Source organism: Acromyrmex echinatior, chromosome 2 (assembly GCF_024713525.1).
Source record: "Acromyrmex echinatior isolate Ae372 chromosome 2, ASM2471352v2, whole genome shotgun sequence".
NCBI classification, from domain to species: Eukaryota; Metazoa; Arthropoda; class Insecta; order Hymenoptera; family Formicidae; genus Acromyrmex; species Acromyrmex echinatior.
Genome location: NC_141853.1, coordinates 18,802,745 through 18,828,627, shown reverse-complemented (window position 1 = coordinate 18,828,627; position 25,883 = coordinate 18,802,745). Strand labels below are relative to the sequence as shown.

General features: G+C 39.4%; 1 protein-coding gene across 3 annotated transcripts in view; it reads right to left on the bottom strand.

The window, feature by feature from the left end:
- LOC105143518 (uncharacterized) overlaps positions 1–25,883 on the bottom strand; it is a 95,095-nt gene that overhangs the window by 14,873 nt on the left and 54,339 nt on the right. For 2 of the 3 annotated variants that reach the window (XM_011051896.2, XM_011051898.2), the window contains exons 2-7: positions 11,259–11,558; positions 2,876–3,429; positions 1,969–2,588; positions 1,623–1,803; positions 1,073–1,364; positions 60–797 (exon numbers count right to left, since the gene is read on the bottom strand). In XM_011051896.2, the coding sequence (XP_011050198.2) occupies positions 60–797; positions 1,073–1,364; positions 1,623–1,803; positions 1,969–2,588; positions 2,876–3,429; positions 11,259–11,558 (2,685 nt within the window). The remainder of the gene's footprint in view (positions 1–59; positions 798–1,072; positions 1,365–1,622; positions 1,804–1,968; positions 2,589–2,875; positions 3,430–11,258; positions 11,559–25,883) is intronic. The other variant, XM_011051897.2, reaches the window with a different exon arrangement.

Sequence of the window (25,883 nt, the reverse complement as noted above, 5' to 3'; positions counted from 1 at the left end):
AGCTTTGATAATTTTTAAATGCTTTTTTTCTATTTTGTTTAAATATTAACACAGCTCACCTGCTAGTGGCATCCCGACGACGTTTACAAGGTCCAGGACCTCTGCCCTCGCAACTACCTCTCCTTGTGCTATGATGCACCACTACTTTGCTATCACTAACGCGCCTAAAGTCCATGCTTTTTCTACTAGAGTGCGAGGTAACGAGTATCGACGCGATTTCCGGTTCGTCATCTTCACAAAGTATTGTCGTCGACGAACTGTCAAGTTTAGCGCGTTTCTTCGGCACAAAACCAATCTCGTCGCCACTACTGTGACATTCTTCGAGTTGTTCCAATAAATGGACACGTTCCTTTTGAAGATGTCGAATGTCGGGTGGAGGTAATAATGGTGGCGGTGGCGCAGGTGGATCGACACTCGTAACGACGCTTTGCACTGTGTGACGCCGTGATGGTGGCGGGCAATCATCGTCGTTGAGTTTGCTGTCACTGAGTACGCTGCTCTGATAATCGTCATGACTTGCACCGCTGCCTTGACTAAACTCGTCGTAGCTACGAAACCGTCGCGACGTTGGTTCAGCGTAATCACCATCGTAGTAAGAATCCTGATAGGATCGTCTACTACTTCGTGACATCGCTGTTGGATGGGCTGGACTCGCACCAGGTGTACTGCCTCCAGAAGTTCGCGAGTAATTTGCCGTTCTTGATCGCGGGGGCGTGTCATATCGTGTAAATCTGTTGCTCGAACTCGACACCGTCACTGCCGAATCGAAACTACTACGCTCCCGCCTAGAAGGAATCCTTTGAATCACGAATGCAATCGTTTTATAAGTTCTTGATTATAACTCGTGAACTTATACATAAGCATGCATCTATTTCATTAATAAACTACCATTATAATCTAACAGAATCAAATAATTTTAGAATAATTAGAAATTGGTTTCAAATAAAGATTGTTAAATATCAAATATACACATTAAAAAAAATTTCTGGTTTTATTAATATTAAACATTTCATATTTTATCGCGATATTTTTTAGCTATAATAAAATTGATTTATAAAGAAAGTATACATACGTCACGTCAAATGAAGATGCTGGCGAAGGCCTCGAGTCCCAAGGCTTTTCACTAACATTTCCTTGACGCTCGAGATGTTCGTAAAACGTTTCCTGACATTCCCTTGAGGCAAAATCGACCTGCAAACGGCGACCACGAAGTGCAGCTCCCCGCATTTCTTTTACGGCAGCTTGAGCGCAACTTATTTGATCGAAAAAGACCAGAGCATGACCACGCTCACGATCTACCACTACCTGAGTTATCGGTCCAAATTGATGAAATTGCATGTTTAAGTATTTCTCGGACATGCAATCTAAAAAAAGAAAAAAATATTTAATATATTTAATGCCATGTTTTAATATTGTTGATATTGTAGTGAATTTTTCTTTTTTAATATCTCATTTTTGCAAATTTCAATGCTACTATCTGATGTAACTTCTAATAAAATAAAATAAAATACTCATCGTTCTATTGCATTTTGATAAATAACTGTACTTTTAATATTTCTTACTAGTACATAATAAAAAATGTAATAAATATAATAAAAAATATAAAAAATATAATAAAATACCTCCGATACCATCAACCCAAACGCAGGATGTGGGCATCGACTTCCCGAATCCAAGTTTAATTCGATTCGCACCTAAATGTTCGCCATCCATCGATCTCATCGCTTTAACAACACTACCGATATCCGAATATTGACAAAAAGCGTAACTTGACACGGCGCCTTGTTTTTTAATATCAATTTCCTGCAAACAAATATAACGGAGTGTTCGTTTTATCTATTAGGCTTAGATATTATTTTTAATTGGCTTTCTCATTTAGAAGTTTTGTTCAAATAATTTTGCTTTTTATTCAATTTCTATACTAACATCATAAACAAATGTTCCAATTTCAAAACAATTTGAACTCACTATTATTTCGCCGAACGGTTCAAAATGCTTCCTGAGCTCGGATGCGGTAACGTCCTTCTCGAGGTTACCGATGAACAATGTTCTTGTTGCTTTCGGATGGTATTCATCGAGTTCCGCTTCGTACGGCCTAAACTCGTTGTCCTCCACATCGTATCCTTGATAAGGGGCTACTTCAATTTTGCATCCAAAGAATAGCTTATCTTGCGAAACTTCAAGAGCTTTCTCCACGTCTTCGGGTTTCTTAAAACAGACTAGGGCATATCTATCGCCGGCTGCACCGACGACCTTCACCCACGTCACCTTTCCGTGTTTCTTGTACTCGTGGAAAAGGCCATCCTTGAGGGAAGTATCGCTGCTACGTGCCGGCAGATTTCTAACGCAGATGGCCAACGGCCTGCGATCCTCCGTGACGGCTACGTTGCTGGTGCGATGCGGAGAGCTACCGGGCGACGTGCTACCCCCGGAAGAGCTGCCGCCCGAGCTACCGCTTCGACTGCTGCTACTACTTCCGGAACGACTACTACCGCTTGGCGAACTGCTCCCACTTCGTGATTTTCTTCGCTGTTTCTTGTGCTGTCGCAAAGCACCAGTGCTACCGCTACCACCACCTCCGCCACCTCCTATAAAAGAAGAATGATTAAAATTAAATGGTGACGTGGTAAATATGAGAAAGAGAGAAATATGTATTTGTTATTTTTCTTCATGCAAAATATTTACAGTTTGTAGCAATTAAATTTCCATATTCTTTACATGCTCGGCATCGAGCGGTTTTTATCTTTAATATTCCCTTAACATTCAATTCTCATTTTAATGGTTCAACACTCAAACGAGTAACAAATATATAGAAGCTACATGCGAATCTTTCTTATGATGATAAATAACTCTTCTACTGGATTAGAATGATTACCTTGTTCGTCTTGGTAAGCGTCATTGGTGGCGGGCGAAGGTGGCGGCGGTGCACCGCCGTATCTCGAACTCGTCGGCTCGTATGCCGACCAGGACGACGGCGGCAGACTTCCACGATGTCGGTCTAAGTGGGGCGGGGGCGGCGGCCCAGAGACGTACGGGCCGGTCCTCGGGTATAGCCGATCCCTCGCCCTGCTCGATGTCACGTGATAAGAACTCGTAGGTGGTGGACGGCTGCGGGATATGTAGCCGCCAGGGTCCCCCGTCGATGGATCCGTCGAATGACTACCGACGCCGCCGTTGCCGCTGCCACCGCTGCCGACGACGCCGCTCCCGGTGCCAACCACTCGGTTGCTCCTCTCGCTACCGTAGAAGCTGCCATGGGAACCACGTGAGTCGAAATTCTCGCTTCCCCTGTCTCCTCGTTCACCGCCGCCGCCGCTACCGCCGACCCCGGCACCGGTGCTCCCGCCACCGCTGCCGCCACCGGAAACGCCGCCTGTTCCGCCACCTCCTCCCCCGCTGCCACCGCTGGATCCATGATCCTCTGAACTTCTGAAAGACGAAAAAACTCTGCTTAGTCATCGACCAGGGAACGGCCGTTAGTACTCGGGTCAATGAAAAGTCGCCACGAAATACATTCGTCACTCTTCCTCTTCAGGAAGTTGTTTTATTTATTTAACAAGTCATGCGGTGAAGAAGTACTGTTACAAGTTAGATCTGCTTTAATTAAAGAAGAAATACATTTGTTTTCTTCTGTGTTTAAAGGAGTTTTAGCCTGTTAGAGAAGTATTACCATCAGTTATATTTATTGCCTTTGAAATTGAGCGATAATTCACTTTGATGTAATAATCTTTTATTATTTTTAATCTGGATTTTATCGTCGTCATCTCATCGCTTTGTTCGTTACTTAATCTTATTTGTTAATCAAAGAGCAAAGAAGATTGACATATAGCAAAGATGTTTCTTTAAAAAATGGCGCTGAATCAAACTAATTTCATTTAATTCAGATTTCATCTGTAGCTGCTTTTTAATTATGTGCAACATTATAAAAAATAGAATTTTCGTATTTGCTGTCTCATTCTTTTTATATTACACAGTCATTGCAATACATTAGAATGTATGTCCAATTTCATATTTCATATGTATAATTAATCTTATTTGTTTTTCTTTAACAATTAATATGATACTCGATTTATAATTAACGAATCGACTTGGATATTATAATGACAATTTAGATGTAAAACTAGATGAATTTGTATTTTAAAAATTAAAAACGGAATTAAAAACGGAAAAAGCGAGCACGCATATAGACCGCTCAAAAATATGATGTAAATGATAAAAATATTAAAAAATGGAAATTATATTCATGAATATAAAGTGTTTAGTAAATGCGTTTGATAGAAAAACGTCCAAAGTTGCCGGATAATAATTTACTTCACATTGAAAATCACATAATGCTTACATTTCTTATAAAACTGACATCATTTTTCCTTAACATTAATACAATACGGATAATTTTCAAGACAAAAATGATAAAGAATACAAAATTTGGATGAGTTTTGTTTTAAGATTGCAAATGAATTGAAGAAGTCATACTTATTGTTTAATTTTAAGTAAATAAATTTTAATAAAATTAAATTAATATTAAGCTTTATAATGTCCTTTAAAAACTACAAAAAGATGTACGTTAAATTAAAATTTTTAAGTGTAGAAAAAACGCACTTAGTTTTTAATAAGAAGAAATATTGTATTCAATAAAAGATGCTTATTATCAATGTTCTGTATAATTGCTATACTGGATACAAGAAAACTGTAACGTTCATAAACTTTGCGATGAGAAAAGAAGTTAATTGCCTTCAACTGTGCGCATAAAAATAAAATGATAACTCGTGTCGTATCAGTCATGCGAGAGAAAGCAAGAAAAAGAGAATGATTAATAATAATAATAATAATGCTGTGTAAATTCCAGGTTGAAATATTTAGATATTCCAGCGGAAAGTCCGAATATCAAAGCGATACGAATATTTAAAATGCAATGACGTATTTGCGTTTCTATCACCCCTGAACCTGCGAACCAATCTTCAATTTTTTGCTTCAATTGTAATATTCACAAGATTAGATTTTTCTAATTTTTCATTTTATTTAAATTCTCAGTTTAATCCTAATTTAAAAATTATTTTATACACAAAACATATAAAATGTGGATCAAGTCAAATTCGAATATCCTCATCAATATGAAGTTAAATTAGATTCTTCGACAACTTCGAATGATTCTAAAATTGTTGAATACGCAAAGTTATTCTAGTATCGCGAATATATTAATAACACAGTATCAGTCTGCGATTAAAAACAAAAAAATTAGATTTCGTACTGTGAAATTTTACATAATCAAATGATACTTGATATTCCGAAATCGATAATATATATTTGAATTTGGATTCAACTTTATTGAAAAAAATTCAAAATATTTAAGTAATTGAATAAAAGAACTGACTGTTCGTATATTTTACAAAATAATTTTAACGAATAAAATAAGGAAACACTTGATTGAAAAAAACGGAAATCGAATGGTTCATAATTCGCAAATTTCATCATCTTGACAGAACTTTATTCGATAACGTTGTTATAAATATATTCTAGTACGCCTCGATCAAAAGTTGCAACTAAGCGATCGACCGTTGCAATAGAAACTCATCAAACGATGTATATTGAATGATTACGTAAAAAGGATAATAATCTCCTGACATTAGAATACATCATGATGAATTTACTAATCATTTTAATAGCTCTTTTACATTTTAATATGTCATCATTGAAAGATTATTAATACTTGAAGATAAAACTTATTAAAAATTGTTCAATTATCTGCTCAGGAAGTAAATTATTTCACAAAATATCATATATATTTTTCAGAAATTACAATAAAAAATTATTCATTATTAAAAATAATTTTTTCCAAGATTATGCCGTAAACCAATTTTTCAGTTTGTAAAAAAAGAGTAAAAAGAAAAAAAAAGAAAGGACATACTTTAAAAGAAGTAAATTATTTCACAAAATATATTTCTATTTCTCTATAATCACTTATTATATTATATCAGAATTGTATTTTAAAATTAATATTACAAAATGTTAATGAAGCGAAATATTCAAACTCATTTTCTGGGGAACTTTGTTCTTTCAATTGTCGTAGCAAATGAGTGACATAATAAACTGTTTCATTTTAATTGAAAATTAGGTCATCGTCATGTACATTCTGATTTAACATTTTGCGCCAGTTCGACAGTGGTAAGTACAGTCGACATTGCGGAAATGTTTTCGCATCTGGACGAACTTGGCGAGTACAAAGAAATCACCATGCAACATAAATATCTCAATTCTGGCATTCATATACGGCCAGGTGAGACGAACAGAGGCGATTGAGATGGGACGAATCGAACCGGGCTCGTAAATTTCTGACTACGCCACTGACAGTTAACGCTCTCTCTCTCCTCTCTCCTCTCTCCTCCCCCGCACGCCCTTCCCGCTACAGTCGTCACGCTTCGACAGTTACTACTCGGGTGATAGCGCCCGCGCAGCCGTCGGGATGTGGCAACATCGCCAGCGACCACGTCGTCACGGTCACCTGACTTTTCGTGGAAATGCGACGCCGCTATACTCTCCTCGGTCTCGCGCGCGTGAATATAGGCGTGCAGGCGTGTAGCGTGCACGCACGACCTTTTTTCCTCCTTTTTTTCCCGCTACTTCTCTTTCTTCCTCTTTCTCTCTCTCTCTCTCTCCCTCCCCCCCCGTTCTTTCCTCCATGCCTCCATCATGAGATCGATCGATTGAAGGCAAGTTGCGACTCCTCTGAATGCGACATGCGATACGCTTTAACTTCAAGTATGTGCCGCATGCCGTCGATGCCACGGAGAAAGTGCAGCATACTATCTATTTAGCTGTAGAACACGCAATTCGTCAAATATGTAGCAAATAGACGAGGACGACTGCGATGTAGGTGATGATGTCAGAAAACACGGAGCGTGAATGCGTGGCGCGGTAGAAAAAAAAGAGAAAGATTACGTTACATATTGGAGCCAAAATAAATACGCCAGTGGTTCTCAACTTGAAAAATCACACATGAATGCGCTCCATATTATTCGAATATATCTACATTAGCTATGTGACTAGAGAAATAGGAGCACTTGAATTATTGTAAACGAAGATGCCTTTTAAGGCAAACCGCATGTCTCGCCGCTGCGAACATAAGTTGAATTAATTTACGATCATTCTGAAATTATATTACTTAATTCTATTAGTACTTTAATGGATCTTTTGTCACATCGGAAATATTTTATAAACACATCATAGTGTAATTTATTAGTAATGTGCCTTTTATTTTTAGCTAAACTTCTTTTATCTTTTCTTTTTTTTAATGGAATCTAAATGTTCATGTGAATAGTTTTAAAAAAAAATGCAGTGACATATGTTACATGAGCGAATTAGTTTAATAATTGATACGTTTCAAAATGTAATTTTTAAATTTTAGCTTCTCTATGTAACAATATACTGAAGATAATCTAATAGAAGGTTAAAAAATCTGATTATTATTATTATTATTATTATTACATATATGTAATTCACATTGAATTATTTAAGCATTACATCCAGCTTCGATTATTAGACACTTAATTTCTAGTTTTTGTTAGTTGTATTCTCATATGTACGATCTAAAATAAGATTCTCATTATTATCGTTATTATTATGTAAAATTATTTTATAAAGATTGTTCACAATAAGATCTTGTGTAGGCTTTCATACTTCTGATTTAGCAAATTTGATTTTCATTTTATTTCAATGTAAAAAAAAGGAGGAAAATTGAACCATACAAGTTCACCTAAAAAAAAACCAAGTTTATAGAGTGATACTTTTGACACCAGTTCTAGCACTGCGCGAAACATATATTTATCCATAATTTATCACGAGGCATCATATCGCCGAATATATTTGAAATTGTGTTGCTGGGAATGTAGTTGATTTCGCTTTGTTGTAACTGCTCTAATATTAACTCAATAAGAGAGAGAGAGAGAGAGAGAGAGAGAGAGAGAGAGAGAGAGAGAGAGAGAGAGAGAGTATGTGTATGTGCGTTGTGTATCTACTATGTTAAAAGCTAAAGATAATACGGATAATAATCGACATGCGACGAAGCGAACATTAATAATGCATTATTATATGTGAAGCTTAACATTACAATTGACTGTTTACATCAGCAAAAAGAAATGTATATACCCACATACGTGTTTACTGAAATCGATGGAATGATAGCACTGTATAGCATTGAACAATAATTGCCATAATATGATTAATTCTTGAAACTGAAAAAACAGCATGATTCTTAGAAAATAGGAATACAATAAATAATAACTAAATGGTATGATCTTTCGACGAACTATCCCCATTATCTGTAACGATTTCAGTATAGTTGGTAAACTTATTATAGCTCTGAGGCTATACAATAGTATCATAAAATCATATTTTAGTTCATTTGATAATGCACAGACGGTAATCAAATTGATAGTTAAATTAGTGTCCCTATAATATAATAAGAGTTAGAAATTACCGCTATGTATAACCAAATTAAGGTTGAAATTATCCTATAATAAAATACAAACCTAGGGAATAATTAAACAATTCTAATCCATTCTGAACAATTTCATAATACGTATAGTGTTAGATCTTAAGATCAAGAGATGTAAGTCTTAAAGACATTTTTATGTTTTGAATATACGTGCTATCTAGGCATTTTTTTTAAATTTGAGCCAAAGTTATTCGGAGTCAAATAAGTTCCATTTTATGATATAAAATAAATGAATGAAAATTAAAAAACTTAAAATAAGAATATGCGAATCTAATAGTGATAATTGATTTTCGATCAGACAAAAAGTCAGGAGAAAAGTGTAATTCATTCGTAGATCATACATATGAATTTTGCTAGAAAGATAATAGAAAGACCATTTGTCCATAATGACGTTTCATTGTCGTCTTTGTACCTGCTTCCTGTGACGTGCGATTTAATTAATTCCTAGGACATGACTCATCGTAAACCGGCACTTGTACATGCCATTTTGAGGCTGGGAATATCTTTCTATTCTTGGGTAAGATTAATTTGGAGGGAAAGGCACGATTGAGAATATTTCCATATCGATCGAAAGGATACAACCGTATAATTTACCGAAATTAATTCTTACTAATACGTTGTCATATTATAGTTAGAATTTACAATAAAAATGTAATTAAAAATTGCAAAGTTGTTTGAAATCTATTTATATAAAGCTTCATCTAAGGCCGCTATTTTATATAGTCTATACTTATTGAAGTCTTAAGTAATTTCTTAAAATACCGCTCTGATTGGTTCATGACATTTTAAAACTGTACTTAAGACGATCTTAAATATAAAAACCGATTACAAATACCGGCTTAAGAACTTTCCGCTTTAATGATTATAAAAAAATACGATTATAAAAATATTACAGAATAGAATATTCTTTCAACCATTGAAACTGTTATTTCCGCATGACGAATGTCATTGCCATATTATCTGTGTTATGATCAAAAACTAATTTAATACACAACTCTAACAGTTATAGTGATTTATTACACCGACAAGAGAACTTATAGATTCTTATTTATAGCAAAATGATTATGAGAAAGCATTATATCACGTCACGTTGCTACTGCGTATATGTATCTTCCTATTCTTCAAAAAATACACATCTCTTCCTGTTGAGATATAATACCACGTGTCTGTTACGTCCTTGTTATTCACACGCTATGTAGTTCCGTTTCAAAAAGTCGAGTCTGTGTATCGAGTCAGCTGTACAGAAAATCAATACTCTGGAAAAATCAATAGCGGCAAAATTTATTTAACTAAAGTTTCTATAATAATAGTTAAATAAAAAGAGGTAAGATTTTTTTATTGATTGCCTAAATCCGTAATAGCCAAGATAAGCACGAATTATATTTAAAAAAAGAAGAAATAATAGTTAGCATTAAAGTTTTCTAATCAAAAATAATGTCATTTGGAGACATCAGTAAATATTAATTTTATATTTCATGTATATATATATATATTTTTTTTTTGACATCATATATGAATAAAATATTTAAGCACTTAACAGGACATATATTATGGAACTATTCAGATTCCAATCAGAATCATTATTGTTTCTAGATTTCTTTGTTTATGCAAAGAAACTAGGATAATTTCAACGTTAATTTATAACGAATTGGTTGAATGCATTCAGTATATATTAGTGCACGTTATCGTACACAACTATCGTACACAAATTGATGTAAAAATATATGTTTAATATATAATAAATATAAAAACGAATTAAACCATGAAATCTTTAATACATTTTATTATGCTGTTAAGTAAAATCTGCATTTTATAATTGGAAATATTTGCATTTTACTTTTGCACAGATTAAATCAGTGTACAAACCGGCTTTAATATGCACTAATGTGTTCAACCGAATTCGCTGTTAGCTACATGGTCACAGTTTGTTTTTTGTCCTAAGTACGGGAGCACAGTCTTGCATAACGCATAATGCAGAAGAAAATGAACCAATCAAGGTCCTTCATTTCCTTCCTTTCCATGAAATAAAAGATTCTTTTTATTAGTTTACTTTTCTTAGGCTTTATGCATTATGCGTTATGCAAAGTCAGTGTTCTGACCTTAATTCTTATTATATTCTAATTCAACAAATTAACACATTTTAAACACTAGGAATCAGAGTCATCGCTTTTTGTGGACGTCTTGCGACTGATTTCGTAATTAATAACACTTGCATATAAATCGTTATTGCTTATTAGAGTTAGATTGTATTTAAATCGATGTATTCTTTATTATTTCGTGAATATACTGAATTTGGAAGTACGCGAAAAATACTCATAGATACAGATCACTGAGCGAATATATCTATCTAGTATTTTCATAGATATAATACATACAAATAATAGATACAGATTTCACATTCCCTGCAGATTTCAGTATCTGTGCTCCATTAGAAAGAAATGAGCATATCAGCATATATCTCTTCAAAATGGTTCTTTAGAAAAAAAAAGAGCGATATCATTCAAGTTATCGCATCCTAAATTGACAGTGACAACTTCAAAGAAATGCGCAATCTATTCTCATTATGTCTATGTGTATGTAATTTTGCATCTTTTCATGTTTCGAACTTTTCCTTTTTCCAAGACTGGGTTATCACAAATTCCTCATCCTAAAATTCCATAATTTTTTTCCGATTTTTCTGATATCTAGTTTTGTGGCAACTCTGCAAGAGTATCCCGAATAGAGTGTCGTAACGACTCATACAGGAATTTATAATGAGCAAACTTACCCGTGAGAGGGGAACCTGTGCTGAAGATGTTGTGGCTCGTAGTACTGTGTGGTGAGAGCTCGTTCGTCCAGCGTATGCTCAGTCGCGTGAGCCTTCGCTGCGGACTTGATATCCATGAACGCCACCGTCGCTGCCGCACCCCCGCTGGTCGAGGAACCGCCGCTCCCGCCACCGCCGCCGCCGCCTGAACTGGAACCGGAACCGCCCTCATTGCTTTCGCCAAGGGAACTGCTGGAACCTCCGTCCACAGGGCACTCCTCGCCCCGTGGCAGCAGCTTGACGCTCTGCACGCGTCCATACCTGAAACACCATTAATCTTCATGTAACAAATGTCAACGCCATTAGCAAGAGGACACGAGTTCAATCAGGAATGATTTCGTCAGATGTTTTCCGACTTCGCTTAATCTAATCGTGAGAAGCGATATGAAATTTCATTCTTAAAATATCACCTACGATTATTTAATTGCGTCATTTTCAAGCCGATAAGTCGGAATTGTTGATATTAGCTTGATTAATAGCTCTGATATTGAGCTCTTGGCAGTTTGAGCTGCTATTGCAAAGTGCAGCTTTTGTGAAACATATTACAAATATAATAAACAAATTCAGGCCTCATGTTTCTATATGTTTCTATAGGGACTTGTATTTTCAATATACCTATTCCCGTGCGTGGAATGTGCCCTCCATCAGCAAACATTAGCTAGTTCCTACGAATATGGCAACATCGCGATTTTATGTGCAGCAACTGCGCTGAAGGGATCTCGCTGGGATCGTTTAGGATTTCGAAGAAAGAAGGAAAGATCCGCGAAGCACAGAGACCTCGTAATCCTCTACCTCTAGAAAGCTCTCTCGATACTCGATGCGAGCACAGGAAATTAAGCCAAAGCAAAGGAAAAAGAGAGAGAGAGAGAGAGAAGATCCAGAGGAAAAGAGACAACAGAAGAAGCGAAAAAGAAAAAAATGAGACCTCGATCGAAGTCTTCCTCCGCTACGTTCAGATCAGTACAGATAAAAATCGTCGCGGATGTTTTTGCAGAGAGAGACCATGACGGCTCTCGCCGAGTGACTCGACTCACGGTAACACGAAAGAAAGAAAGAGAGAGAGAGGGAGAGAGAGAGAGAGAGAAAAACAGAAAGAGAGGGAGAAGGAAGCAGTATGAAAGAAATGACATATAAATATATAAGGTGTTCAAAGAAAACGTCAGCTTTAATGTGCCGCGCTTCATCGATTACATCAAGTTAACGGCACGACGATTCGTGCTGGTTAGTCTAGGCGGATTTATTCCAAATGTCAGACTATTACGAAAAAAACACGTCTTCCAATCATGAATAAAATTTATTTATATCGTATCAGATCCACAGCGATTTCGATTAACTTAAGCGGTAGGCAAAATCGTTATAATACCCATTTCTATCAATGTAGATTAACTTTAATCTCGGTTCAACTTACTCTTTATCTTTTTTTAATTATTAGAATTAGAAAAAAATGGAAAGTTATTTAAACCGAAATTAAAATTAAACTACATTGGTTGAAATGGACATCAGACAAAATCTCTAACATACAATTTATTGTTCTTTAATCTTTTTTCAGTATATGAAACGTAATTCTATTGATTAATTTAATAATTCTATTCGTATTATTTATATATATATATATATATATATATATATATATATATATATATATACACTCAATAAAGTATTATTTTATTAAAATAATAAATTAAAATGATACTTTAATACTATTCAATAATTTTAATTGTATTATACATACTCAATAAAGTTGATTAAGTTAATCGATATTTGATCGAAATCACCTTCAATGTTAAATAAAAGTCTAAATTGTATCATGTTTAAATATACGTTTAATCATGGATAAATACACTTAATTTTAATGTTCAAATGTTGTTGTAATAAACAAATTATCCAGTGCTGCATAATTGCCGGATTTAATGCAATATGACGTCACATATTAAAATTTTAATTCTTTTATGCCTCCATGTTCGTAATTTTCTGAGATAAACATTTATCTGAGAATTTTGCATTTACTGCCTAAAAATTTAACAATACAGAGTCGAATGGAGAACGGGGAAAGTTTTTCCAGGATGTAAACGTAACGCCTGGCAGCGCCAATATCGATTTATTCCCCGATTGCACGTTGCGCTATTCTGCCGTTCCATTGGGAAGCACCGATATCTTTTACGTTTCGCGTCTCAGCCTGGCCTCGGCGCAATTTTGAATCGGACCAAGTTTCGAACGAAGGGCAAAAGGGAGGGAGAGAGCAGAAGAGAGGAATAAGCGTAGAGCGAGAGATCTCGTTTTCAGGCCCCTTGTAGTAGAGAACTTAGGATATTGAATTTCGCACGAAATTAAAGAAAACAAAGAGTCCGGGAAGTTGTTTCTGGCACACCCTGTGTGCAGACAGCAGAGAGAGAGAGAGAGAGAGAGCACTCGCGGTGGAGGTGATATCGCCAAGTAGGGGAGATTCATCGTGATGGTGGGACGAGGTACGCACCGGTTGGCCGCTCTGAAAGGAAACGCCGCACGCAAGCGCAAACACCAGGACGTTCGGGGACTCTCCCGGGGAGTCGTTCGTCTAATCTCGCGTGAGTCGCACGTATCTACTTTGCTCTCCCGAAGGACTTCTCTGCCATTTAGCCGTACAACTTCCACTGCGTATTCTCCATAAGCGTATATCATCGTAGGGGGGAAAAAAAAGATAACTGTAGAGAGAGCTCCTACGCATCACGCGGGACGAAGTCGTATCGTATGATCGTTTCGCGCAGTTTAGACGACGAGAGGGAATGAGGGTTGTGCCCGAGATCTGGACGGATTACCTGCAGGGATATTTTACTAGGGTCCTCTACGTATTGAAGAGCGCTGGAGGCTAGTTTCTCTAGACTAGTAGAAACGTCGAAAAAGTCTCGAAAATGGCAGCGAGCGTGTCGTCGATGCCTTGGCATATGTTTCTCTTCTCGGTGTCGACCGCTCGAATGGGGCGTGGCTCCTCCCTTTGTCGTTTTATCGACTAGAAAAGGATTTTTTTTTTTGCGTTTTCTCGTTGTTGTTCGTTGTTGTCGATAATGTTCAAATACTTCCTCGTGTAGTTTCGATGAATCGATCATTAACGAGTGGGGAGGGGGGGGGGGGAAGGAGAGAAAGAAAAAAAAAAGAACAAGTAATCTCTTTCATTATCGAGGATTCGAGAATTATTTTTGGAATCTCGATGTTGTTCCTTCGGCGAGGAAGGCAGATGAAGAAGCAAGCAAAGGCGTAATCTTGCCACGTATGCATCTGGAAGAACGCACGCACGCACGAAATGGCGGACGCGCCGTGGCGACCCACCGCTCTCTCGTACAATCGCGCTTCGTTCTCCCTCACCTTCGTTTCTCCCATGTAGGAAAACCGATATATTTTACGCACGAGACGTTTTATTGTGTGATCTGTGCTGTGTTCTCCGGGACCCTCCTACCGTAGCGAGTTCCTGAGACTGTGCGAATCATTCTCATTGCCGCATTATCCTCGACGCGTTGCACAAGTGAACCAGTGAATGCCAGTAGTTGCGATATCCCGTGCTCGAAACGGAATCTCCGGATATGCTGGTGCTGCAAAGACTCATGCGAAACTTCGAGGGTTTCGAAACTTTCGTCTATTCACGGTCGAATTTTACGTTTGAAACCATCTTAAGTGCAGTCTTAAGATGTTATAAATCAATCGTAGGCCAATATTGATAACGGATTCTTATATTTAAGAGTTAAGACTCTTAGGCCGGTATTCATAGTCGAGTCTAATTTCAAGATCGTCTTGAGTAATGTCTTAAGACGCTAATGCAGTCTTCCGATTGGTTCGTAACTTCTTAGGACGGTCTTGAATATAATCTGACTATAAATACCGGCCTTAGATATAATCTTAAGATGTCATGAATCAGAGTCGTATTAAGACATTACTTAAGATGGTCCTGAAATAAGAACGGACTATGAATATCATCGATTAGTGTCGAGTTCTTGATATCGGAAAACTAAGCAGAAGTTTTTGGTTTATATCATTAACATTTTCATATCGCTTGTAAAATCTCTCCAGTCTCTCGAGCAATTGCGAAACTGCATAGCCAAAGATTTCGGTCGCAACGAACCGCGCGATTCATCAACCGTTCATCGCCACCGTCTGGGACATCTTGGGCGAAACGCACTTGGGGTTGTGGCGCATTTTCTCATCAGATCGAAAGAAAATTCTCTCGCTAGCTAGCGCACTGAAACCGCGACCGCGTTCTGCTCCTCAGCTCCTCGACGAGAGCCGTTGCCTCTCTTTCCTTCCTCGTTCTTCCCGTCCATCCCTCCTCTATCCCTCGCGCCCATCCCCACGTTTCCTAATGAAAAAAAGGCACGCATACACAGAGGCACGTTCGTCGGCGCGCTTGGTACAAGTTTCACACACATTGAGCGCCCCTTTTCTACGTTGTTCGTATGAGTGAAAGCGGGTGAAGGGAGGGAGATTAGGGGGAGACAGAGGATGTATGTGTGTGCGAGGCAGTGGGAAAACGAGAGGGGAGGTAACGCGACGTGAAGGAGCAGGAGGAGGGTAATGGCGGAGAGGAAAGCCGCCGAGTGCCACGATGGCTGGATGTGGCTTGCTCGCCTGGCGAGCGAGCCGTGAATCGCATCCCTTCCCCTCCAACATCGCTCCCGCCGGTTTCCTATCCTCCCTTCCTTTCCCGTGTCCCTTCCTCATCCCCCTAGAAATGCTCATCGAGGAATTTTACTCGGGCAGACTCGCTCCCAGGCTTGGATTCCCCCCTGTTTCTGGTCGACGCACGACGACGGGGTTCTGCTTTATGTGACGGCATTAGCATGGGTCTCCATAAACCGAAGAAGTCTCTAGGTCAGCGCCGTGTTCTCCCATGTTACAAGAACGCCAGTCTCACTCGTTCGTTATTTTAGGTTGGATAATACCTCTCTCTTTCTCTTTCTTTCTCTATCTACCGTGCTAGGCCATTTCAAACGCTACTACTAATAAAGATCGCGCCCAATGGAGAACGATAATTTCTATCGCGATTCTAGCGCGACGTTTCCGGCAACGCCTGGCAGAACGATTGTCGAGCGTAATGTTTTCCCGACTGCAAAGAAGACTATATGGCCGAAATAAACGGAAAAAACACATCGCGTCAGCTTTACGAGGGGAACGGTAAATTTCCGTAGATAATTCAGAGTATTCATGGAAGAATACCTTGTTGAATAAAATTTTTTCCTACGTACATACATATTACTCATGAGATACATATATTTTCTATATATAGTTCAGAATTACATATACGCCGCCCCGTCGATGACTCACTGGTCGAAGTGTAAAATGTATTTGCGTCGTATTATCAGTGCACACGTAGTTGCAGGTAGACATTATCGCGATTACATCGACGGGACTAAGCCGCTTTAATCGCGCCGTCCATCGCGACGGTGACGGTTCGAACGATCGTACGTCTTTCCACGTTTCAAACGGGAGACGTACAGGAAATCAATACATCGGCCCACGCCGAAGAGTCTGAGGGGTGAGACAAACGCAGAAACTCGTCTTCCGTAAACTCGTCAGCGTTATAAATAACGAATTATCGATCTATTTCACCCGTGGACGACGATGCTCCTGTCGTCGTTCCTCCTGTTTACAGAGGCGTCCGTAAAGATAGTAACGTGGCATTTATCGCATTTATTGCAAAGGGGCTCGCACGGTTCGATCATTTCACATTATAATGCTGTATAAATTATTAAATTAAACGCGAACGCATTCCTAGTTTTTAATTTTCTTTTACAATCGATACACGGTCGAAAACTCATTAGCGTGCCACTCTTCCCTTTTGAATATTTAATCCTCCTGCAGGGTCAACTTGACAAATAAAATTTTCACTTGACAGATCAAATAATAATGCGTCTTAGTCCAGTAATTTCTTTTATCGCTTTATAATGAAGAAAGGCATTACTTTTTAAGTAGTCATGTTAGACTCGGTCTTGCGTTAGAAAAAAAAAAACAATCGAAAAGTGTACCGGAGAGACTCGACATCAATTTTTATGCAACGCGGATACAATACATGTCGAGAGGCTCTCTTTTGCATTTTTACGTAAATAAAATATAAGCGTGTCTCTTCAAGAATACTCTCGCGCGGTTACACAGTAATGCGTGTTGCACAAAGAGTCCGGGGTTTTCGCGAGTGTGACGATCTAACGTTAACAATGCGAGATTTCGCGATTCCGCGAAGCGCAACGCAGGTAAAAAGGAACACAATGCAATGTGGGCACACAGTGACGGCAATGACGACGACAATGACGACGATGACGACAAGAAGAGAGGAACTCTTTTGTTCCCCTGCTCTCCATCTCCGCTCTCTCGCTCGTGCTCTCTCGCAGTTATGCTCTGACTCTCACCGCATAAAACATCTAGCAATGCTGCCGCAAAGATGTTTACCGTTGGAAAGCCAAAGGGTTCGAGGTTGAAAGAAATTTATCGGTCATTTTTTACTTGCGTCCGTCTTCCAATTCTTTTTTTTTGCGATTATTTCATGATGCGCAAGATGATGCAATGTAGAATCTTCGACATTTTTTTTTGTTAAACATAAATATTGTAATTATCGCTAGGAATTATATTAATAAAAAAAAAAATCAAGAGCTGACGAAGCAATGAAGTATTGACGTCAATCGCGAATGTCCCAAGAAACAGAATTTTATGTATTGCTGATAAAAAAACGCAAAAGCAAGCAGTATCCAAGAGTTTTGTAATATTTGTTATTCAAACAAGCTGTACCTTTAACGATCTAGCAACATTACTTCATTATTATAACATGATTACTATCTAGATGATTCGATCATGTAACTAACTCAAGTAGGTCGACTAATTAATGAAGGTTTGATTATGTATAATCGCAATACTGCGTACGTAGAAATTGCAAAGGCACATAGGTGCAATTTACAAACTTTTATTATGATTTACTTATTATAGCATGAAAATTATACAAATTGTATTTTGAAGCAGACTATTACGTTAGTCTCGATATAAATATCATGACAGAGGATTGACACGCACGATTACAATTGGATGATCATATGTATCTTAATTTAAAACGTCCAAGATTCGAGGAGACTGACAAACGACATTTCGACGTGTTTCTCCATTACCCGTCAAAGTTAATGTCGTGACAGACTTTGAGAACAAAACTCTGATTAACATCGAAATCCGATGTGAGAGAGAACGTCAATATTAAACATTCTCTGGAATGTTCGGCGAGCGTCTACAAATAGACGATCTTTCGTGGGAATCGCTTCGAATCGGAAGCGGAGATCCACGGCGCGGCGAGAAACGTTCCGGGGCAGGAAAAAAAAAAGCAATTCGCCATATCTCCCTGAAACTCAGTCAGCCGTCCCTGCAGAGGCGGTCGACGGCACGTTCTCCGGCAGACGACACTGACACAAGCGACTATCGCGGGCCTCCGCGCCGTGTCGAGTCAGTCGAGACGCCCCAACGAGGCCGACGCGGCGCGGTGCGGCGCGGCGAGGCGAGGAACGTGGCAACAGCGCTATGACTCAGCTCTCCTCGATCCAACCGCTGCCCCCCCCCTCTTCCTTGCCCCATCCGCTACCCTGCCTCGCGACCCAACCCGTCTCCCGTCCCGTCCCATCATCCAGCCGGCACTACGCAGCTGACGCCCTTCCCTTCCCCCGCCGAGGGAAATTGCCCCACCATTATTCCGCCATCCTTCCTCATATCCCAGACTCCGCTCTTCTCCATCTCTATCCGCCCCTACCGCCACCCCACCGTCACTACCACCCCCACCACCATCACCACCACCACCATTATCACCGCCGCTAACCGCGCCGACTCTCGCGCGCGGGATACCGACAACTCGTTTGCCCCCACTAAACCTCCCGGCGCGGCACGGCGGGTACATGGGGACGATTTCTACGACGGCGCGGTGTGGCGCGTCGCGTTCGTGCCGCTTCGCTGAGGAGAGACGAGCGTGCAAAGCCAGCGCAAAAAAGTCCCCTTTGGAAGAAAAACATCTCTCTTTCTCTCCCTCTCTCGTTATATCCTATCGTCGCGCGCCGTACCCACCGACCCTATCCTCCATCTCTCTCTTCCTTCGTCCACCTCCGCGGGAATCCTCTACCTCTGCCGATTCCTTCTCGTTGTGTTTCAAGACCCCCCCCCCTCCTCCCTCTCTCTCTCTTCTCTCGCTCCTTACTTGCTCCTTTTGTCTCGAATCTTCTTTTTCAGGGCCTTCTGCCATTCTGTTTCTGTCCGTTCCGTGGCAGGGACGAACAATGCAACGTGATCCAGGTGCAAGAATAAGAGGAGGGTAACAGGAAGGTAGACACGGGGATGAGGGAGAGAAAGAGGGATTTATAGCGATGCGTACGACGTTGACTAGTTACGGTATGCGTGAGCTAAATTCATTTCTTCGCGCTTATTTTTCGGCATTCTGTATTGTCAAAATCGATGGTTCCTCGGTTTCGCCAGTTGCTAGGCAAGCACCATCATTCGGGGATCCGATAATATTTGGCACAGTTCGAGTGCGATCAGGAGAATGGAAATATCCATTTTATTGGTATTATCTTTTTCCTCGCAAGAGAAATCTTTTCTTATCAAATCTAATTGGTATTCTTTTTCTATATCATTGCTATATTAGATTGACCTTTCTTCGTCGGACACATTGTCCCTGATATCGCTTATTCCTGTGTAACATCGATTCGACAGGTTTGGAATTAAAGCGTTTTTGTGACATCGATAATCCTAGTTCTAGTAACAGCGATATTCCAGGTTCACATAAAGCGATTTAATATGTTCTTGAAATAGAAGTTTTCGAAATTATGTTAGCAATTGTTGTTTCTTCATTACCGCAGCAATTTATGTAAACGTAGAAACACAATAATTTATGCGACGATCGCCGACAAATATTTGAATAAGATAATGCAATTAACAATTAACATGTTATACTGTTAGCAGTTATATATTTCCTTGAAGTTTCTTCATTATCCTTCTCGAAACGAAATTACATGTTTCGTAATTACAGTTTTAATCACAACGATAATGTAAAACGTCCGATTGCGAAACGTTTATTTATAACTTGAATAAGCGGTCAATGAACGTATATACACTTTATTTATTAGCACATCTCAGAAATTGTATATCTTACATAGAGAGAAATATAAAGTGTCTTCGTCAAAAGCTAAGACATTGATTGCCATTTAATCATCTCTGCGTAATTAATATTTACGGATTACATTCCTTTGCGAAAAAAATCTAACATCTTTTTCAGAGATATGAGATCTTTTCAAGAATTCTTCCGTTGAAGTATTACGATTCAGATCGACGGTGTCATTAAACTTGACAATTGTCAAGTTTAACAGCTTTAACTTTAGTTGAGATTCTTCAAATGTTATGTAAATACATTTGTATACAAAAGATAAAAAAAGATCACATAATAGAAGGCGAAGCGAATCAACACCACTTGGAGTGTAATTTATGATCGAGCATTTTGCAGAATTTAATATTGATGTGAGATAATAATAGCTTTTTCAGTTTATCCCGTTGAAAATATAAGCAGCTTTAGAATTAATCGCGCGATCATTCCGTAATCTTGGAATTATCCAGAGCCTTCCCGCACTAAATAGAGACAGAAAGGAGATGCCAATGAGCGAGGCCCCGCGTAGGTTCGAGGTTGAAGGCGGAGAAGTCACGTTAGGTGAGTGTGCCGCTTATGTGTCGTATAGCTGAAGTGCCGTTATTTTAATGCAGATACGCGGAGACCGGACGAGACTGAAAGGCCGTAGGAGACACATTCGAGTTGCATATACTCTTGCGCCAGCACGCAACAAAGAGGCACACCACTATCACCATCAGCCTCTGTATCTCATCGTCGGGTTTCCCGCCAGAATTTTTCCGCTCGGCGAGTACCATGATATATGAATAGCCGCTCATTATCATTTTGCGAAGACGGTCCGCGATTCTTATGCATCCCCCCCTCTCTCCCCCTCCCCCCCGATGACGAATGACGATACGACGAACTGTAGAATGAAGAGAACAAGGTGGCTCGAGATCACCGGATGGCACATTCACGTGCATAGCGTCTTTTGTGAAATGTAAAGATAGTTTTTTTTTTTTAAATAACCGATAAATTTTTTAAACTGTAAGTCATTGAGATTAGCTGTTATAAAGGAGTCATTTCTTCATTAACTAATTTTTATTTCGAAGACGAATACTATAAATAATGAGAGAGATATTTATTCATCGTTTAATTTGTGAAGTGAACTTTAGCCGAGTTTTATTTATTAAGTTACTACGATATCGAATGCTATCGGAATAAAAAATTATAGGCTATATCATTTTCGCTAAGAAAAAGAAATGAAAAACTATATATTTTGAAAGAATTATATTAGCATCAATTCTGAGATTACTTCATAGGTGTATAAAACGAAGGAAAGATCAGGATTGAAGATAAATTTTATTTTAAATATCTCGGACACATAAAAAAATTAATATAACACAAGGATTACATGATGATGATAGTATCAATTGTTATCATATTTTAGTTAAGCTAATCAAATTGTGACATCGATGGTATTATTAATTTTTAGCAATTGATGTAATTGAATCTAATCAAATGCGCAACTAACGCCGACGACGCGATATGGAAATTTTCTCTGCAATTTTAATGCGGATGCATACGCAGAGATATAATGTAGTCTTAGCTCGAAGATAAATCATCACAGAAATATTCCACAAGTCGGGTCAGACAGCGTCTGGACAATGCAGCCTGCCTAGCAGGTTTCTAAATACCAAGCACCTGTTACAAGTCTAATTCTTCCGTAGCAGTGGTTCCCAAACTTTCCAAAACAATTCCCCGTTTTATACTGCGACGTAAGAGCTGGAATAATTTTCCTTCGCAGGAAATATTATTCTTATATCCGCAATGATTCAGTTTATTCACAATCTATGATAGTTAACTGTCGCGTTCATGACATTAGAAATATTTTTATGACTAAGGCCGAAGCACAGACCTTAGCATAACGCATAATGCATAAAGTATATAAGAAAATCAATCAATCAAAGTCTTTATTTCATGAAAAGGAGGACAATGAAGGATTCCGATTGGTTCATTTTCTTATGCATTTCTTATGCATTATGCAAAACTCCGTGTTTCCTTCAACATATAATTTGTAGAATTCAAATTGTCAGACTTTAGACTTCTCAAGATTCGCATCGATTTTCTTTCGCACGTATTCTCGATTCGAGCAGCATCAGAATATTTGTTTTTTTTTCCAACCAACGCACACGACTTGGACGAATAAAAAAAAAAAGAAAAAAAGAGAACCATAAGAGAGGACCTTCGTCTTTGGAGTGTCAGTTGATTCGTAAAGACAAGTCGATCGTTGCATTAAGGAAGAAGAGGAGTCGGAAGAGCAAGAAGTAACGGTAGTCGATATTACGACCGTCGCCGCCGCGCCTATATTCCGTTGTGGCGTTTGTCGTTCGCGTATTTGCCCCGTGGAGAAAGCCAGCGTCTGTATATACGTGTTCATTGCGTGTCGGACGTCGTGAGAGTGCAAGATAAAGGGGGATGCAAGTGTGGAACGCGGTGTATCATTATACCGTGGTTGTACCACGAATAAGGTGGGCCGATACACAATGTGGTGGAATGTTTGGTCACGAACATCAATATATACGTCAATTGTAAGGGCAGGAAGAGACTCTCGATTGAAGAATCGCGACGAAAGCCCTATCCGACAAGAAGCGATAACATTCTCGATTCCGAGCGAGCCCTTGAAAATGGCTATAGTCATAACGGTTTACAACATAGTTGTAAAGTTGTCTGTCCCGGTGGGGATCTCGACGGAGTAACTTTTCGTGTCTCTCGCTGTGGAATCCAACGTGTTCTGATACACTTTTACGATAGTATTTCTGTATGCGACACATCAGCCGAAAAGGCGAGGCGACGCGACGCTCTTGAGGACGGAGTGGCGGAGGAGAACTCCTCGACGTATATACGAATGTCTGAGACGAACGAGAGCGAGGGAGACGAGGAAACGAGAGAGGAAGAGATCAAGGTTCGAGCGAGAAAGGAGGTTCGGATTGCGAACCAGTGGCGTAACTCTTCTACGGAACGGTCGCCTGCACGACCGTTCAATTGTCGCACATGAAACCCACGCGTTGCCTCGGGGTTTCTCAGAATACCATGGATTTTTCATGACGGCAAAGGACTATTTTTTTCGAATGCTGTTTGTTTTTTCGCGCAGAGAATAGGATGCTTCTAAAGCCTCATCTGCAACAGTCGCGCAGACTATTGTTGCACGTCGTGAGTAATAATAGTACGGCAGAAAAAAATTGTCGTATGTCGAGTAAGAGTATCGCTAGATGAGCATCCGTAATTAAAAGACGTTAAAACACAACTTTAATAAAGCTTACAAACACGATACTCCGACAATATTTATTATTAATCTTGCAATTTTTGCAATTTTGTTTTCAATTTTGAACTCAATATTGTCATATAGTCGTTTGCTCGGTGAATCGAATGATAGAAGATAATAGATGCGACTAGTGAACAGTGAAGAAAAACAACGTCCCAAAGGATTTTTGTGAGTTGATGGAAACAGATCATGAAGAGTTTCTTGCTTAGACCGGAAGAATAGCTACATCAGTTCAGAAATCTTTATGAATTCGTTCGCCTTCGACTGTAAAAAGGTTATTTAAGATTGGTGTAGATTATAAGATTGATGTATAAAAAGGAATCCTCGTGCTGCGATTGGCTGAACTCATCACGCTTGTCGCAGTAGAGACAGTTGAAGTGATTCAACTCCAACTGAGCTTTCTAAGCCAATATCAATTCAATAAGCCGTTATCTAAGCCTTAAGCCGTAAGAAATTGACCAATCATAGTCGATTATTAATCTCACATTCGACTGTGACTGATCAAATTCTTACGACTTAGAACTTAAAGCTTATAAGTAATGGCTCATTATAGAATGTGTATACGACAAGAATCTTGTAACCGTACGATTGGAAACAGTATTTCTGTGATTTTCTCATATCTGTCACACAGTCTATGTGACTATTGTAGATAGAGATCCTCCAATAAATCTGCACACGAGTTACAGTTTTGTACGTAAGGTAGTAATTTAAACAAAAATCTGCGAGAGAGGAGGACCTACATTTATTATTCCTTTCTCTCTCTCTCTCAAGAATTGTCTCAAAACACGATGAATCAATAAAAAAATAGCTTTATCATGTCTAGACGCTTATTAGAGGGTCTCTAATTGTAGATGAGGCTTAAAAATTACACGAACGTTTCTCGCGGACTGCCATGGACGGCCAAAAATCTTTACATGGCACAAGCCACGTTTAAGGACATAGTCGAAGATTAGACACACAGAGCCTAGTGAATCGACCGTCGATTGTGCGCTACCGCGAAGCGGATGCGCGACGGACGTTGAGCAAGACGGCCGACGCGGCGCGAGGAGGCGTAAAAAAAACAGTGAACGCGGCGGCGTTAAAAAGCGCGGGAGAATACATAAATATTTTGCAAGGTGCGGCCGCCGGTGCGGGAGTTACGCCACTGGATGCGTGCACACGGTGCAGCGCAACTGCAGCCTCCCGTCGCGGTGTTCACACCGAGGCTGCCTTTTTCTAGGGCTCCCTTCTCTCCGCGTGCGGCCGACGATTTCACCACGCTCAGCTGGGCATGGTTCTCCGCTATGAAAGGCGATGCATGTGTGTGTGTGTGTGCGTGTGTGTGTGTGTACGCGCGCTCCTCCGCGTAATACAAGCGTACGAGCCAGACGAAGACGTGCTAGGACAATGATTTCGCGATGTTTACGCGAAGAGTCGCCTCGTATTTCTTCGATTTCTCTCTCGCTCGCAACTCACGACAGTGACTCCGATGTCGTCTCGAGGAGTTACGCGTTCCCCTTTCAACGAACACACAATGACACCGAATTCTTGTTGTCGAGGTAAACATGGCCGACATAAACAGGAAGTAGGAAAATGAGAGCCGCGCGCGTGGAAGATGTTTCACGCTTTAAGGCCTAACGGGCCTAACGTGACGAGCGCTGATTTTTTTATGGAGCCATTGTATGTAAACTCCAGTCCAGTGGTATTGAAATGTGAGAAAAAGCTAGGAGATTGGAATGTAAGATTAATCGTGAAAAAGTCAATTACTGAATTTGCAATCGATAAAGGAAGTTCTTAACACTTTTACACACATTCGAAATGGATTGTCCCGAGTGTAAAAAACGATTGCGAATCGTGAAGTGTATCTCTGGGTAGATGAGTCATAAAACACGAGAAAAAGAAGAGTTATTACGTTAATTAGCAGCCTTAATGAGCAAGATAAGGCAATCGCGTGACACGATAGAAAAAAATTAGAAGGAGAGAAAAGTCGCGGGGTATATATTCTCCGGTACGGAAACTGGAAAAACACGATATATCATCTTCGGTGTTTCTACGCTCGCGTATCCCTAACGCGTGCGAAATCATTTCGCAATTATCTCGTCGGCTGTTGCCCAGACAAAAGGAAGAAAACGTACACGGCGGAGAATTACAGCGTGGACTTGTTTCTTTCTGGTGGGGGAGGGACAGAGGCTCGAATGATGATATC